This window comes from Littorina saxatilis, linkage group LG8 (assembly GCF_037325665.1).
Source record: "Littorina saxatilis isolate snail1 linkage group LG8, US_GU_Lsax_2.0, whole genome shotgun sequence".
Classification (NCBI taxonomy): domain Eukaryota; kingdom Metazoa; phylum Mollusca; class Gastropoda; order Littorinimorpha; family Littorinidae; genus Littorina; species Littorina saxatilis.
The window spans coordinates 12,353,737-12,370,678 of NC_090252.1; the positions used below are offsets into that span (position 1 = coordinate 12,353,737).

The 16,942-nt window shown below is 40.7% G+C and overlaps 2 protein-coding genes across 4 annotated transcripts in view; one reads left to right on the top strand and one right to left on the bottom strand.

The window, feature by feature from the left end:
• LOC138972812 (ribosomal RNA processing protein 1 homolog A-like) overlaps nt 1-8,492 on the top strand; it is a 31,221-nt gene extending 22,729 nt beyond the window's left edge. The window contains exons 9-11 of one of the 2 annotated variants that reach the window (XM_070345476.1): nt 2,632-2,714; nt 5,550-5,610; nt 7,543-8,492. In XM_070345476.1, the coding sequence (XP_070201577.1) occupies nt 2,632-2,714; nt 5,550-5,610; nt 7,543-7,826 (428 nt within the window). In that variant the 3' untranslated portion in view covers nt 7,827-8,492. The remainder of the gene's footprint in view (nt 1-2,631; nt 2,715-5,549; nt 5,611-7,542) is intronic. The other variant, XM_070345477.1, reaches the window with a different exon arrangement.
• A 4,928-nt stretch (nt 8,493-13,420) lies between these two features.
• The window catches only part of LOC138972804 (cubilin-like), a 34,397-nt gene continuing 30,875 nt past the window's right edge, over nt 13,421-16,942 (bottom strand). For both annotated transcript variants that reach the window (XM_070345471.1, XM_070345472.1), the window contains 2 exons: nt 15,593-15,775; nt 13,421-13,750 (listed from right to left, as the gene is read on the bottom strand). In XM_070345471.1, the coding sequence (XP_070201572.1) occupies nt 13,572-13,750; nt 15,593-15,775 (362 nt within the window). In that variant the 3' untranslated portion in view covers nt 13,421-13,571. The remainder of the gene's footprint in view (nt 13,751-15,592; nt 15,776-16,942) is intronic.

Here is a 16,942-nt window from a genome sequence, read left to right on the forward strand (position 1 = left end):
ACAACAAAAAAGCTGGATCTGGAACAGATTTGGACTAACATAATTTAAAAGATGGATGTGGCATAGGATTTAGCGTGGCGCCTTTCACAGTTTTCATTAGTTTTTTAAACAAAATTTACTTGTGATCAAACTCAACTGGGATTTTTACCAGGTCAAGGGAAGCAACTCATTGAAAAGCTGTAAGTCAATTTTCACGTGTGGTTGCAAATTATTACCATCGCTACCATTATTACGTTTTTTAAAGAAAATGTACTTGTAAGCTTATCAAAACCAACTGGGATTTCTACCAGGTCAAGGGAAGCAACTCATTGAAAAGCTGTCGGTCAATTGTTACGTGTGGTTGCAAATTATTACCATCCCCATCATCATTACAGTTTTTAAACAAAAAATACAATGAGAAGAAACCAAATCATCAACACAATATACGAGAGGACACACACATGTACTCACAAACTTTCATAAAAAACGCAAAAATTTTATAAGCAGGTGTGATTAGCTTATTAGAGTTTTCATTAGTTTTTTGGTCTATTTATTGAAAAAGTGGATGTAAAACTTGCTTTCTCAACACTTTCTACCCCACCTATGTTGACCAAGTTTATTTTTAGCCGAGACCAGCCGTGCTGCAGCAGGTCACTCAGAATTGAAGTAACTGTGTATCAACACGCTGGATTGCAGGCGTTAGATTGACGTTACAGGAAGCGACTGAAGCTAACAGACTGAGCGGATATATTCGTACCTGGTCAGATAGAGCCATATGAGTGGGTACGGATATATCTGTACGGAGACAATGAGTTAATAGACGATTTCCGGATATAACTGTCAGTTTGTACAGGTTCTGGAAGAGTGAGTACCCTTGCATTTGCTCAGACAAACTTTGCCTGAACATGTGTTTGAGACACGCCCTCTCGCTAGTGGCTGACCTGTAATGTCACTTGGGAAAGTACATTTCCCCACATGACATTATAGGCCAGTCACGGCCGCCTCCTTGGTTCAGGACTCCGCAGACCCTTGCTACCAAGTTGTCTTCCTCTCGGACGCCCTTTCAGTCCTTCAGGCCCTAGAGAACGACAAACTCCCACAGCTGGCCAAAGCATTACAGATGGTCAGACAAACCAGAAGAGTTGTCCTCCAGTGGATACCAGCACACTGTGGGATACCAGGAAATGAAAGGGCAGATGAGCTGGCGAAAGAAGGAGCCGTGGAAGACCAACCTGAAAACAGTGTCAGCTTTAGTGAGCAGAAGACAATCATCAAGGCATTGATGAGGCCAAGGACAAACAGAGATGACTACCACACAATGTCCAGAGAGCAGCAAGTCAACCTCATCAGGCTGCGTACTGGCCACAACAGGCTCAATGCTCACATGAACCGAAAGTTCAAGCTGGCGCCATCACCAACCTGTGCCTGTGGTCAAGAAGACCAAACAGCGGAACACATCTTACAGCGATGTCCCTTACTAGATGAGGAACGAAAAGAAGTGTGGCCGTCACCAACTCCCTTGCAGACCAAACTATACGGCAGTCGACAGGAGTTGGAGAAAACGACAACATTTATCACCAGTGCTGGACTGATCGTGTAACCTCTGCGAACGCCAAGAAGAAGAGAGGCCAGTCACTAGCGAGAAGGTGTGTCTCAAACATGTGTACAGGAAGCACATGGCAATGTTTGTCTCAGCAAATGCAAGGGTACTCACTCTTTCAGAACCCAAACCTGACAGAGTTATTTCTGAAAATCGTCTGTTGCAGATAACAAAAAAAAAAAATAGGTGTGGTTACAGTAGCATAGCCCAAAAAAATAGGGTAGGAAGGTAGGCAATCACTTTTTTTTTTCTCTTTTTTTTCTAATGACAAATTAAACCTACTTGACAGGGAAATAAGTGTGCGACTCGGGCGATTTCGCTTTCATTGCGTTTTCTGCACTCGTTTTTTTTTTTTTTTTTTTTTTTTGACAAGTGTAATAAAAAGTTATAGGGTCGGCCCCTAAAAATAGGGTAGGTCAGGTTACCGTAACCACACCTATTTTTTTTTTAGGCCTAACAAAAAGTGTTTTGAAAGTCCTTGCAGTATAAGATGTGTAGCGGTGCACAGAAGGTTTGTTGGTAGTAAATGTACACTTTTGTAGTGAACCCGATAATTTTCATCATGCCTGTTGCATGTTCACAAAGGAGTTGTTCTAAATTTGACCATGCTGGACACAAAAAGTAACTAACCACATTTTCAGATCTACACAGACAACTACACAACAGCTTCTCTTGGGAGATGTCAAACAAAGTTAACTCGGAGCAAGTGGTGCTTAGGCCAACAACAACAAAAAAGTCTGTTTACGGTAACATAGGCAAAAAAAAAATAGGGGCGGTAGGTCGGTTTTTTTTTTTTTTTTTTTTTTCAAAAAAACCCACATATTTTTAGGCTATTTTGCCAAAAAAACAGACTTTTTTTATTTTATTTATTTTTTATTTATTTATTTTTTTTTTTCTCCAAATGCCAAAACAAAAAGTCTAGGGTCACGCGAAAAAATAGGGTCAGTCGGGATACCGTAAACAGACTAATTTTTTTTTGTTGGCCTTATTTGCTTGGGGTTTTTCTGAACTTTTTGAGCACTTTTGTGTACATTTGTGTTATTTGTTTTCAGAGGAGAATACACCAATAGTGAAAAAGCTAAAAACAAAGAAAACCACCGCTGATACAGGAAAGAAGAACACCAAAACAGTGAAGGTTTGTACTAAAAAACTGCTCTCTTAAGGCTTGTTCCTGGATTTCTTTTTGTTTTCTCTATTTAACTGAATCCCAATATCCTTCTCCTCCTGTGTGTCTTCTCTCTCCTACGATAATGCATAAGGCCAAACAAAAAAAATAGTCTGTTTACGGTAACCCGACCGACCCTATTTTTTTCGCGCGACCCCAGACTTTTTTTGGCATTTGGGGAAAAAAAATAAATAAAATAACGTAAAAATATGTTTTTTTGGAGGAAAAAACAAAACAAAAAAAACCCGACCTACCGACCCTATTTTTTGGGCCTATGTGACCGTAAACAGACCTATTTTTTTTTTGGCATAACTGCTCAAGAAACTGACTCGATCTCTGGGTTGCTTTGGCGTCAGTCAGTTTTCAGTACAGTTAATCTTTCAACTGCAAAACTTAGGTGAGGTACCTGGTTAGGTTTCCATCTACTGCTGTTTTGTTTCTTCTGTGTTATGATCACACTTTCGTTGACTCTCTTTCATATTATATGAATTTACAAACAAATAGATTGTGCACTGTTTGTGTCAAAGTAAGGAATGATTAAATACCATGTTTAGAGGTCAGCTCCTTGTGCGAACGGTCATGTGTTTCACCCCACATCTGTCCAGGCTGTATAGCACAAGATCATGTTTCAATTTAAAGGCACATTCCTCCCCGTGAAAACAGTTGTGCACACCATCTCTGATCTTGCCAGGCGTTTACAGACCTGGGAACCCATACGATTTCGCCTATTTTGTACGCAAGATTGTCTAGAATATGAGCAATACGTTGTACGGTCAGTGGACAAAAAATACGACTAGAATAATTCCTAGACTTCTTTTTCTTCACAAGCTCATCCTGAAGCTGATCCAGTATTTTGACACATGATAACGGTTATTGTCAGTTAACATTGAAAGAAGCATTTGTTTTAAATGTATTGGTAAACTTAAATAAGGGTGCGATGGACGCGTGTGAAACAATTGATAGAATCATAGATGTTCAAATGCTGTGTGGAGTACGCTCATTTTTCTGAAAATACACCAAGTTTGCTTGAGAATACTGAATGTACCCCCCGCGGGTTAGGGGGAAGAATTTACCCGATGCTCCCCAGCATGTCGTAAGAGGCGACTAACGGATTCTGTTTCTGTTTTTACCCTTGTTTAATGTTTCTTGTATAGAATATAGGCAATTTTTGTAAAGATTTTAGTCAAGCAGTATGTAAGAAATGTTAAGTCCTTTGCACTGAAAACTTGCATTCTCCCAGTAAGGTAATACATTGTACTACGTTGCAAGCCCCTGGAGCAAATTTTTGATTAGTGCTTTTGTGAACAAGAAACAATTGACAAGTGGCTCTATCCCATCTCCCCCCTTTCCCCGTCGCGATATAACCTTCGTGGTTGAAAACGACGTTAAACACCAAATAAAGAAAGAATACTGAATGTGAAAAACAGGGGTTCCCAGGTCTGTTTTGACATGAAATAAAGACCTTTCTTCTACATGGCCACATTACCAGGAATGAACAGCCCAGGGCTCTCTGTGTACAGCGCAAATATTTTGATGAAGTAATTTTGTAAAAGCCTCTGAGGGCTTCTAAAGAACTTAATTCATGAACAAGTTTAAACTCCCCACAGCAACCAGTCAGGGTGTTGATTTTTTGGTAATGACCAAGTGGAGGGAATGGTCTTAGGCCAAAAAAAAAATTGTCTGTTTCTGGTAACATGGCTAAAAAAAATAGGGTCGGCAGGTAGGGATTTTTTATTTTATTTTATTTATTTATTTTTTTTTTTACCCCAAATGTAGACCAATAAAACTAACTTTAAAAATCGCGCAAAGAGACTGGATTCACTATACATAGAGACAAGACACTCAACACATTTACAAATCGTCAGCGGACTTTCGTTTTCACACGTTTTTGTTGTTCATTTTCTCACCCTGTCCTTTACCACCAAAACAAAACAAAAAAAATTTTGAGTTTGGAAAAAAAAAGTTTAGGGTCGGCGCCGAAATTTAGGGTTGGTCGGGTGACCAGAAACAGACAATTTTTTTTTTTTTGGCCTTACCCCACGTACATGTCTGGCGAGGTCAGAGACGGTGTGCAAAGCTGTGTTCATGAGAAGGAGTGTTCTAAACACATACCTGCTTCTTTTGTAGAATGGAATTTTTTCATTTTTTTAACAAAATTGAATTTCATAAACGACATCAATGTAATTTCTCTAAATTAGTTCAGCAAAAACAATCTCGCTCAGCACAAAATTCAGCCTCACTGTTGATTTGTTGGTTTGTGTCCCATTGAAAGGATTCTCTTATTTCAAGTGGAGGTCAGGGAAGATCTGTGGCGGGGAACTATGATAAACAGACCTAGGAACCCATACGATTTCGCCGTGTTGTGTACGCTTGATTGTCTAGAATACGATCAGTACGGTCAGTGGAGAGAAAAAATACGGTGAGGAAAATTCCTGGCCGGACTACTTTTTTTAACAAGCGCATCTGGAAGCCGATCCAGTATTTTGACACATGATTACAGATTTTGTCAGTAAACATCGAAAGAAGCATTTGTTTTAAATGTATTGGTAAACTTAATTAACGGTGTGACGGACGCGTGCAAAGTATTTTGAATCATGGATGTTCAAATACTGTGTGGAGTACATTCCTTTTTTCTGAAAATACACCAAGTTTGTTTGAAAATGCTCCCAGTGTAAAACAGGGGTTCCCAGGTCTGGATAAAGTACACAGGAAGGGGTCGGTGCCTTTAAATTTCATTTTATTTTCAACCAGAAGCCATGTATATAAATGCAAAATGTAGTGAGCTTACTACTGTGCCTTATGCAGGAGACCCCAGAGTCATCCGAAAGGCGTGTGGTGTTTGATCTAAAGCGCAACTCTTCGCGAGGTGGGTTGATTTACTAAACTAGAATAAGGTGTAGATAGACTAATTAGTTTTCTGAAGCATGCAGTTTCTGAACTAATTGTACTGTGGATCTGGTGGTGGTGATGGTTGTGATGGTGGTGGTGTTGCATTGATTTGACGTTGTTTTCGTTGGTGTTGTTGTAAAGTAAGTGACATATCTTTCTTTTCTTTTTTCTTGAATTTTCCTTCAAGCATGGTTGTATCCAATGAGAACCTTGATGCATACAGTTTCTGTACTCTGAAATTTGATGAAGTTTTGAGGAACAAAAGTTGTCTGTCTTTCTTTGAAGCTTTAGCACAGTATTCAGTCATCACTTTACAACAGTAAAAGCTGTTAGGAATATCATATCTTAGGTAGATCATGACACCATCAGTCACTGATGCACTATTCCTTGTTCCTCACATGCAATGGAAACGACGCAGGTTACTGAATGAATAAGATCATTCTTTTGCTAGTCAGTCAAGCAAAGCTGACAAAGTATCTGTGAAGAAAAACGGGCATACTGGTTTCTGTGGTGGTTTTTTATATTTAGTCAAGTTTTGACTAAATATTTTAACATCGAGGGGGAATCGAAACGAGGGTCGTGGTGTATGTGCGTGTGTGCGTGTGTGTGTGTGTCTGTGTGTGTGTCTGTGTGTGTGTGTAGAGCGATTCAGACTAAACTACTGGACCGATCTTTATGAAATTTGACATGAGAGTTCCTGGGTATGAAATCCCCGAACGTTTTTTTCATTTTTTTGATAAATGTCTTTGATGACGTCATATCCGGCTTTTCGTGAAAGTTGAGGCGGCACTGTCACGCCCTCATTTTTCAACCAAATTGGTTGAAATTTTGGTCAAGTAATCTTCGACGAAGCCCGGACTTCGGTATTGCATTTCAGCTTGGTGGCTTAAAAATTAATTAATGACTTTGGTCATTAAAAATCTGAAAATTGTAAAAAAAACATAAAAATTTATAAAACGATCCAAATTTACGTTTATCTTATTCTCCATCATTTGCTGATTCCAAAAACATATAAATATGTTATATTCCGATTAAAAACAAGCTCTGAAAATTAAATATATACAAATTATTATCAAAATTAAATTGTCCAAATCAATTTAAAAACACTTTCATCTTATTCCTTGTCGGTTCCTGATTCCAAAAACATATAGATATGATATGTTTGGATTAAAATCACGCTCAGAAAGTTAAAACAAAGAGAGGTACAGAAAAGCGTGCTATCCTTCTTAGCGCAACTACTACCCCGCTCTTCTTGTCAATTTCACTGCCTTTGCCATGAGCGGTGGACTGACGATGCTACGAGTATACGGTCTTGCTGAAAAATGGCATTGCGTTCAGTTTCATTCTGTGAGTTCGACAGCTACTTGACTAAATGTTGTATTTTCGCCTTACGCGACTTGTGTTATAGCTTTAATGAAGATAATAATGTAGCGGTCATAAAAAAATCCTCTTTGAAGATGAAAGTCCTCTTTCCTTTTTGTTTAAATGTCCTCCTTTGGAAAAAAAATTCCTCTTAATAAATCTAAAAACTATATTTTTTTCTTGAATTGAATGCTATATCAACAACTCTTAACTGTGTCTGGTGCCTTTTTACAAGCTCACATATATACAACAGTAAATTAATGTTTGCATGTAGAGTTCTGAAAATCTAGAAATGCTACATCCTTTTAGCTAACGAGGGCATTGTACCTTAGCCCCCAGCTAGGGACTTTGTCCCTGAACCTTACTTTTGCTCCTGCATGAGGCCCCCCCCCCCCCCCCCCCCCTCATCCTTCTTGTTTTTTCCTCTGTTTTTACTATTCCTCTGTTTGTATGCCTGATGTTTAAAAATGCATGTCGTTTGAAAGCACCCGTTATTCTCTCTGGTATTTCTGTCTTTTGACGGCAGCATTTTGTAATGTTCATGCAGGTCTCCAAGAATTTGTGATGAGTGCAGCAGATTCCCCGTCGCCCTATCTTCCCAGTCGCAGTCCTAAACAGGGAATTCTAAAAGACTCGCCAGGGGCCAGCCCTTCTCCCTCCCTCAGGAAAATCTCTTCTGATAAAGACACTCCAAAAGGGAAGAAAGTCTTGAGCAAGGGGAAGAACTCTGCAGCCAAGGGTAGCAAGTTTGATGGGAAGGGAAAGAAGAAAAAAGCGAAAATGCTTGCCAGGAAGAAAGCCAGAATGATGAAAAAGTCACAACATCGTTGATTGTGGAGTTTTGTGTGTATTTGACGGAAAGTCTTTTTGTCTTATCTGGATTGAGGTGAGAGTGTGTTCAATGCATGACTTTCTGTAGCGGATCGATTTTGATTTCCAGTGAGCAGTAATTTGTTTCTGGAAAGAGTATTTGCTGTGTTTTAGAATGAGAGAGAGGGAGAGAAGTAAGACAGAGAGTATAGATGTGTGTTCCCGCAGTGGGGCACTGCGGTTATGAAATTAAAGGCCCCTCCTGTTTTTGGAACCGCAGGAGCTTTCTAGTTTGCTGTTAGGTAGATTTTTGGTTCCTCTTTCCTGTCATGCTTTCTTTTTCTTCATGAATTCTTTTCTTTTTTCTGCCTTCTTGCTCATTCACCTGTATTTTTTCCAAAAATCTCTTCTCTTGCCGCTTGTCTCGCGATTCATGTATCTGTTAGTGTTCTGATGTAAGTCCAGCAGTAGATAGGTTAAGCCTATTTTAACATACTGGAAACTGGTAATCTTCCAGTAGGTATTAATTTAGTTTTACTAAAGCCTGCTGGGACACAAGTAATGGGTTAGTGCATTTGTAAACAGGAATCGCTTGACAAGTGGCCCCCTTCATCCCCCCCTTCCTCGTCCTGATATGGCTCTGCGTAGTCGGCTGGACGTTAAGCAACAAATAAACAAACAAATAGATGTGTGTGTGTGTGTGTGTGTGTGTGTGTGTGTGTGTGTGTGTGTGTGTGTGTGTGTGTGTGTGTGTGAGTGCGTTTGTGTGTGAGTGTGTGTGCATGTGTGTGTGTGTGTGTGTGTGTGTGTGTGTGCGTGTGTGTGTGCGTGTGTGTGTGTGAGAGTGTGTGTGTGTGTGTGTGTGAGTGTGTGTGTGTGAGTGTGTGTGTGTGTGTGTGTGATTTAAGATGGGCATGCTTCAGTCTATTCATTCAGGTAAGTTCGCTTTTTTACAGGGACTGTTTCCTTGTTCAACTCCAGTAATGTTTTTCTGTCAGAACATTGACAACAATTTTTGTTAAATGAAATAGTATGCATTAATTCCACTGAGACTGAAGGTAACAAAGGTTATTGTGTAAAGATTCTTTGTCAGATTAAAGACCAGCAGAAATATGAACAGAATTTGTTAAAATGTGTCTCTTTGTTTTCCTGTTCAACATCTCTCTCTTTCTCTCTCTCTCGCTCGCTCGCTCGCTCTCTCTCTCTCTCTCTCGCGCTCTCTCTCTCTCTCTCCCCCTCTCTCTCGCTCTCTCTCTCTCTCTTGCTCTCTCTCTCGCTCTCTCTCTCTCTCTCGCTCTTTCTCTCTCTCTCTCTCTCTCTCGCTCTCTCTTGCTCTCTCTTGCTCTCTCTCTCTCTCGCTCTCTCTCTCTCTCTCTCTCTCTCTCTCTCTCTCTCTCTCTCTCTCTCTCTCTCTCTCTCTCTCTCTCTCTCTCTCTCTCTCTCTCTCTCTCTCTCTCTCTCTCTCTCTCTCTCTCTCTCCCCTTCCACACATATACACACGCATGCATGCATACACTCACTCATGCATAACAGGCATTTTGTCCATAAAAAAGAGCTTTAATACATGTATACTTTCGGGAAGCACCATTTCTTTTCAAACTTCAATGTATTCAATAAATACATCCAAAATATTAGTTCAGGGTACACCACAATAAAATATGTACTTTTTTTTTTTTAAATGGAACAAGGACAAACTATTTTCCTTAAAAAAAACCACCTATTTTGAGACATATTTTCTAGTTCAAATTCTAGTTCACTGTAACAGACAAAGTAATCTTAAGAGACAATTTCTAGAAATGATCACACAGGCAACCGCAACAAAATATATAACTTTTACCATTATCCAACGTTGAAAGAGACTCGCAGAAAAACAAAAACAATTAAAACAAAGAGTGTATGGCTTTTTATTACACTGCAAATCATGACAAAAAAAACAAGACTAGAACTCAGTTGCCAATATCAAGCAAAAAATGCGTTGTAGTTACTGTATACTTCAAGTCAACGGAAATTCAAACTGTAATGGTCGCAAAATGTACAGCAATTGGATTTACAGTATATTCGACAGCATAGCTAACACATCTCTAACCACAAAGTTGATATTGCACTGAAAAAGATTATTTATCAGTCGCCCGTATATTAGCGAGTAGGAGACGAATTGTACAACATTTTTGGAAAAAAAATAAACACTTTGTATTACGAAATGCGCATACACTAGGAGAAAAAAGCACTCAGTTTGTATCACGAAAAACTCATTTGTGACCCTCCATCGCGAAATGAGCCGCATGTCACCTTTGCATGATTTTCGTATTTTTTACACTTTCCTAAAGAGTTTTTTATGCTCTATCCAGTGATGAAAACCGTTTTAGAAAAGAGCGAAAACTGTTTGAGTTATAAGCCTGTGACTAAGGTGACCCTCACAATGTTACCAGACACTCCCCGGACTTATATTGAGCCTAGCGCAGAACCGCGCGAGGTGACATGCGACTCATTTCGTGGTGGAGGGTCACATTTGCGGCATTACAAAACGCCTATCTTAAGTTACAAAAATGCACATTTAGTATTATTCAAAACACGTATTACAAAACTACACATAAATCATGAATTGCTTTCAAATTTGAAACTGAAACTGAACGTTATAACAAATAAGGTTTATTTCAGTACCATGATTACATAATTGCATGTACCATATTGCACTGTGAACCGTCTTGATACTATAAACACTGAAGGACAAACAATGAACAGAAAATGTCTCCATGGTAAGTTATATAATAATAATAATAATAATAATAAATGAGCATTTATATGATTGTACCAAGTCCCTACACATGTTGTAATGCGCTTAGAGCCAAATATTTGTGTTTTTTGTAAGGGATAGGCGCAATATAAATACACTTTATTATTAGTATTATTATAGCGCAACATCATAACTTTACAATAATTATGCTCTTTGCGCTTGACACATTTAAAATTAAAACACAGTTATACAAGCATTTACATCTACATTCATAGTCAGCAACGCTTAATTAAAAGCATACACCATCAAACATACATTACAAAAGATTCTTCCACTAACTAAGTAATAACAACATGAATAAAATAGGTAGTGAAAACAAGGAAATACCAGTTATACACAGTTATTACAATGTAAAATGCTGCAAAATAAAGGTTGACCAAAAAGAAAAAGCTGTTTGAACCTCATTTAGTATGCAAAACATAATTGTAAGCAACAACAACAACCATAAACATAATGTTGAGCAGCAAGAACAAAACCATGGCGACTGTGCACGTTATTGTCATTGATCAGTCAGTTTTGAAACCGGTATCTCTTCAAATGTACAAATGTTCACTCTCACACACACAAAATGCATCAACTAGTTACACTGTTATCCCGGGGAACAATCTGACAAACGAAACATGAACTGGTTGACATGTCCGCGGTTACTGATTTCATATCTGACATCTTCACATTGTTACCGGTAAAATATTGGAAATTTCCGTTCAAAGCCTTCGTGACGGGTATATATGTGTCATCACCTCTACAGACACAGGAAGTGTTCTTTATAGGGAGGTGTCCTCTCATCGGATAGACCTTTCAGTACAGGTACCACGCATGGTTGCACGCCAGTAATGGAACCGTGTTCAGCCTGCCAGGTGTGGTTATGGAAAGGAGGACGAGACGCCAGCGATAGAAGATAAACTCCGTCGGGTTTGTATGCCGGGTTGTGAAAGAGGGAATACTCTCGCTTTTAGTGAGGCAAGCTTTCTGCACGTGCTCCGTATTGTCCACGTGTTTCTGACACACCCCTCGCTAGTAACTAGCCTATACATGTTTATTACTAATTCAGTGCCCCATATGGCTTTTTGACCAATCAGGACGGATTCTAGCTGACCCTCTAAATGTCATAACGTTCAGGCAGGGACCCTTTTTGTTTATCAAGCTAAAAATTAACAAGACAAAGTAAAAATTTAAATCAACAATATCAGCGTGATTTCTTCTAATGAATGACACTTCAAATGCTGTCAGACAATACTCTCTTTATCTAAAAAAAATACCGAAAAGCGAGTTTTGTCGGTGGGTGCCTTACGGAACAGCAAGACACCGCCCATCGTCTGAGTGTACAATGCCGACCCGTTCACTTGAAATCTAAATTATCAAAGTTCGCAAAAGTCAAGTGAAATTGCGTCACTCGCTTCACATCAAATGTATCTTCATGTCATTTCCTATCCGTCTTGAGTCGGTTCTAAATCTGTCGCTCTCTGTTCAACGAGAAAAAGCGAAGAAACCGAAACGCATGTTCAACATGGTTTATTATGTGAGATAGTTGTGTGTCAAAGGCATTTGACGGCCTGTGAATATTCATCACGTCAGGTGTGTTACTCTGATTGGCTGACTCAGGTCACGAGAATTCTTTGACTGACAGGCATAATCAGGTAGAAGCCCTCAAGTTCCCATTGTGGCTGTTCTGTCTAATTCGCGGGGTCGCTTCGAAATTACTTTTGGTCGAATCATAAACGGTAATAAAACCGTTATTTCTAATATGCTGACTGTTAGCAAATGAGTAACAGACATGTCTCACAAACGATATCAGCATTCGCCTAAAAGGCTCATGCTTGATATCTTTTTTCTCGACATGTCTTGTTATCATTTGCTAACAGTCAGCATGTTAGAAATAACTCATAATAACGTCATGTTTGAAAGTTGGACTCATTAAAAGCAAGAGTATTCACTCTTACAGAACCCATACAAAATCCGACAGAGTTATTTCCGAACATCGTCTATTGTCTTGTAGACACGCCCTCCACTCAACCAGACGCTACTCGAGTCCACACGTGGCTTCTTCTTCTTCTTCTTCTTCTTGTCGATCGCCTTTACTACCTTGCCGTCCAGCTCTGGGTATGAAGCTGGTGGTCGTATGTAGAACCTCCACAGCTTCTCGTGGAGGGTCGTCGACCTGGTCCAAGTCTCTCTCTTCAAGGGGCATGAGATTACACGTGGCTTCTTATCTGACGACAGTCCTGACGACCCAACGTCGAAGGACGTCCGACGACCTAAGGACGACAGCCCAGTCTGTGGCATCTTCAGGATGTCAAGCTAGACACACACAGCCAGTCGAACGCATCTGTCCGAAGTAGAACAAGAAAGAAAAGCGTAGCTCGGCGAACGGGGCCGTATCTAGTGTACGAGAGGAAGGGGCTTCCAAAATACGGCAGGGGTACAATGGCTGGCCAGGCGCTGCCCCCAGATACTGGGGGGCCCGGTAGCTCAGTTGGTAGAGCACTGCCATGGACTTGTGATCGAAAGGTAGCGCGCAGGTTCGAATCCGGGCCGGGATGGACACGGGTCAACTTTATGTGCAGATCCAGAGACGGAAGCCATGTCCCACCCCCGTGTCACCACAATGGCACGTAAAAGACCTCGGTCATTCTACCATAAGTGCAGATGGCTGATACCACCTAAACACGCATACACTCGTGTATCTCATCAAAAGCCGTGAGGGCGTAAAACTCGAATGATCATATAACCCATATCAGTCTTGTCATTAAGAGGCGAAATAGTTAGCCTGTAGGACAGCAAGCATTCTCTCTTTCTTTTTCTCCCCCCCCCCCCCCCCCCCAGACACTGTTGACATTATTTTAGGATTTGAAAGGGGCATTTCGGGATCTCTTCTTGAGAAGAAAAATACATACGCCGAGTGGGCGACAGGTCGTAAGAGGTGGGGAACTCCCCCCCCCCCCCCCTAGATAGTTCAGCCTTGGCTATCATCATCACACTGCCATCTGCTGTCGTTGCTGTCGAGTTTTGAGGACAAAGACGACGATGAGGACGATAAGAGCAATGGTGACGAGAGCCAACAAAACTGCCAGAACGATAACCTCTGTGCCTGCAGACGATGATGACGACGACGACGCCGATAAAGAGGGCAGTGCAGTGGCCACCACTCTCTCTGAAATCAAATGGACCAACTTTGCGGTATGAGAAATGTTGAGCCGTGTCATCTGGAAATTCTCTGGCTCATGACCAATTGAATATATTGCCAGAGATCTTTATAACTTGCACTTGGCTTGGTATTTCATTGTAATGCAACAGGATCGCTTAAAGCGGCTTTGCAACGCCCCCAATTGAAGTATTTTTTGCAGTATGTTCAGCAGCTAGGTCACGTTTACATTACAACTATTTTTCTGGAGTTTTGTCATGGTTTTTTCTCTCATTTAAATGCACACACGCACACGCATGCACACACACCCAACACACACACACACACACACTAGTCACACACACTAGTCACACACACTAGTCACACACACACACACTAGTCACACACACTAGTCACACACACACACACACACACACACACACCGGACTGAGTTGTTCAAATGATTACTGCACGAACTTGAACAAGTAGACAATAATTACATTAATTAACAATCTAAGTTGACAATGAAGACAAAATACTTATATGTTGACAACAACAACAACAACAAACAAACAACAAGTCGCGTAAGGCGAAATTACTACATTTAGTCAAGCTGTGGAACTCACAGAATGAAACTGAACGTAGTCCGCCGCTAGTGTACACTACATTGGGGTGTGCACGTTAAAGATCCCACGATTGACAAAAGGGTCTTTCCTGGCAAAATTGTATAGGCATAGATAAAAAAATGTCCACCAAATACCCGTTTGACTTGGAATAAAGGCCGTGAAAGGTGAATGCTCGCCTAATAGGCTACTGAGCTTTACTGGCCGATGTGAATGCGTTATATATTGTGTGTAAAAAATGTCTGTTTGTCTGTCTGTCTGTAAAAAATTCCATTTCAAACGGCAGAAATTAATATGTAAGCGCCTAGGGCTATATCTAGATTAGGCGCATAAAAATGATCACAATAATAATAATAATAGTGCAAAAGGCAGTGAAAGTGACGAGCCTGTTTGGCGCGGTAGCGGTTGCGCTGTGCTTCATAGCACGCTTTACTGTACCTCTCTTCGTTTTAACTTTCTGAGCGTGTTTTTAATCCAAACATATCATATCTATATGTTTTTGGAATCAGGAACCGACAAGGAATAAGATGAAATAGTTTTTAAAACGATTTCGGAAATTTAATTTTAATAATAATTTTTATATTTTTAATTTTGAGAGCTTGTTTTTAATCCAAATATAACATATTTATATGTTTTTGGAATCAGAAAATGATGAAGAATAAGATGAACGTAAATTTGGATCGTTTTATAAAAAATGTTTTTTTTACAATTTTCAGATTTTTAATGACCAAAGTCATTAAGCCACCAAGCTGAAATGCAATACCGAACACCGGCCTTCGTCGAAGATTGCTGGGCCAAAATTTCAATCAATTTGATTGAAAAATGAGGGTGTGACAGTGCCGCCTCAACTTTTACAAAAAGCCGGATATGACGTCATCAAAGGTATTTATCGAAAAAAAGAAAACAAAACGTCCGGGGATATCATTCCCAGAAACTCTCATGTCAAATTTCATAAAGATCGGTCCAGTAGTTTGGTCTGAATCGCTCTACACACACACACACACAGACACACACACACACACACACACACACACATACACCACAACCCTCGTCTCGATTCCCCCCTCTACGTTAAAACATTTAGTCAAAACTTGACTAAATGTAAAAACACAAATTCACGATAGTCCTCTTCGCTAACATTAACAAGCTGCACACCAATACATTATGAAAACAAAGATACATCGCAACTCCCGCTTTGTCTTAAAGTGTGCTCTTTGTCTGACAGTCTAGCATTATGCAATGTACAAACCTGCACTCTTCGTGTCAGCGGAGGATGGGGGAGCAGCGTGGTAGGACAGCAGCCAGCCTCGGCCGTGCAGCGAGGGGTCTGAGCGGAACAGGAGACACAGACCGGCCTGCTTGCTCACGAACGACGGGGTGTCGCGACCACAGAACCGCCCCAGGTACTCCATGGCTGTCCCGCTGTCGGAGCCTGCGAAATCAAATCCAAATTGAGTATTCCAATGGACAGGATAGAATTTCTATTTTTTCGTGTATATGTGTGAGTTTAGATAGAGCGGACAGCGTCAGATAAACTCTATTTAAACGAGACAGATTAGCCGCGGGTGGAGGAGGAGGATGTTAGATACTTGAGGTAGGCCTAAAGGGATCAGTGTTGGCAGGTAGGGAAGAGAGGGTAGTAAAGCAGGATATCAACACTTAGGCCCGTAATTAGAAAGAGAGGGGAGAGAGGACTTGTGAAAGTCAAGGAGAATAGCCCAGCCGCAATGTCCATGTTGCCGGGGGGCTTGCACGTGTGATGCATCAGCGGGGGTCTATAAGAACGGGAGAGCAACACATTGTGGTCAGTCCTTACCAGCGCGGCGCAGCGGGCATATGCCAACTATTTCTTACTGCAATATGGACTTCGAATTTGGAGCGTGGGCAACAGATCTGCCTTTAACGGTGGTTAAAGTTCTCCAGGATGAGGAGTTGAACACCCTCAATGTGCTGAGAAATGCGACTGCCCAGGATCAAATCCAAATTGAGTATTCCAATGGACAGGATAGAATTTCTATTTTTTCGTGTATATTTCAAAAGTTTATTGAATAACGTTTTTTGTTTTTTTGTATTGTCCCCAACCAAATCAAGGCAAAAAGAGAGCTCAGGTGAGTTAAGTATAAGACTTACAGACAAACAACAGACAGAGGGTCCACTAAATGGTCTTTCTTTATTTATTTATTTGGTGTTTAACGTCGCTTTCAACCACGAAGGTTATATCGCGACGGACGCCAGAAGGAGCTACACTGGAGACCAAGCTCTGGGGAACGTCAGAAGACCTGAAAGCGACGTCCCAGTTCACGACAGCAGCGGAACTACGACCCTAGACACAACCGTCGAACGCAGAAGAAGAATATCGCGACGGACTAAATGGTCTAATTACACGGTAGTTATGCAATATGGCAAAATACTGAACCTATAAAACACCTTCTTCGTTACGGCATCTTGTGCATACATTCAAACCTGCCAAGCAACCACCTCTCGATAACGACCACATGCCTACAACGACCCCCCCTTCCCCCCAGGATCCTCAACCAGAATTTGTTTCCCTCCAATAGTATAATCCACCTTTCCATAGCGATCTTCTGGTCAGGTGGTA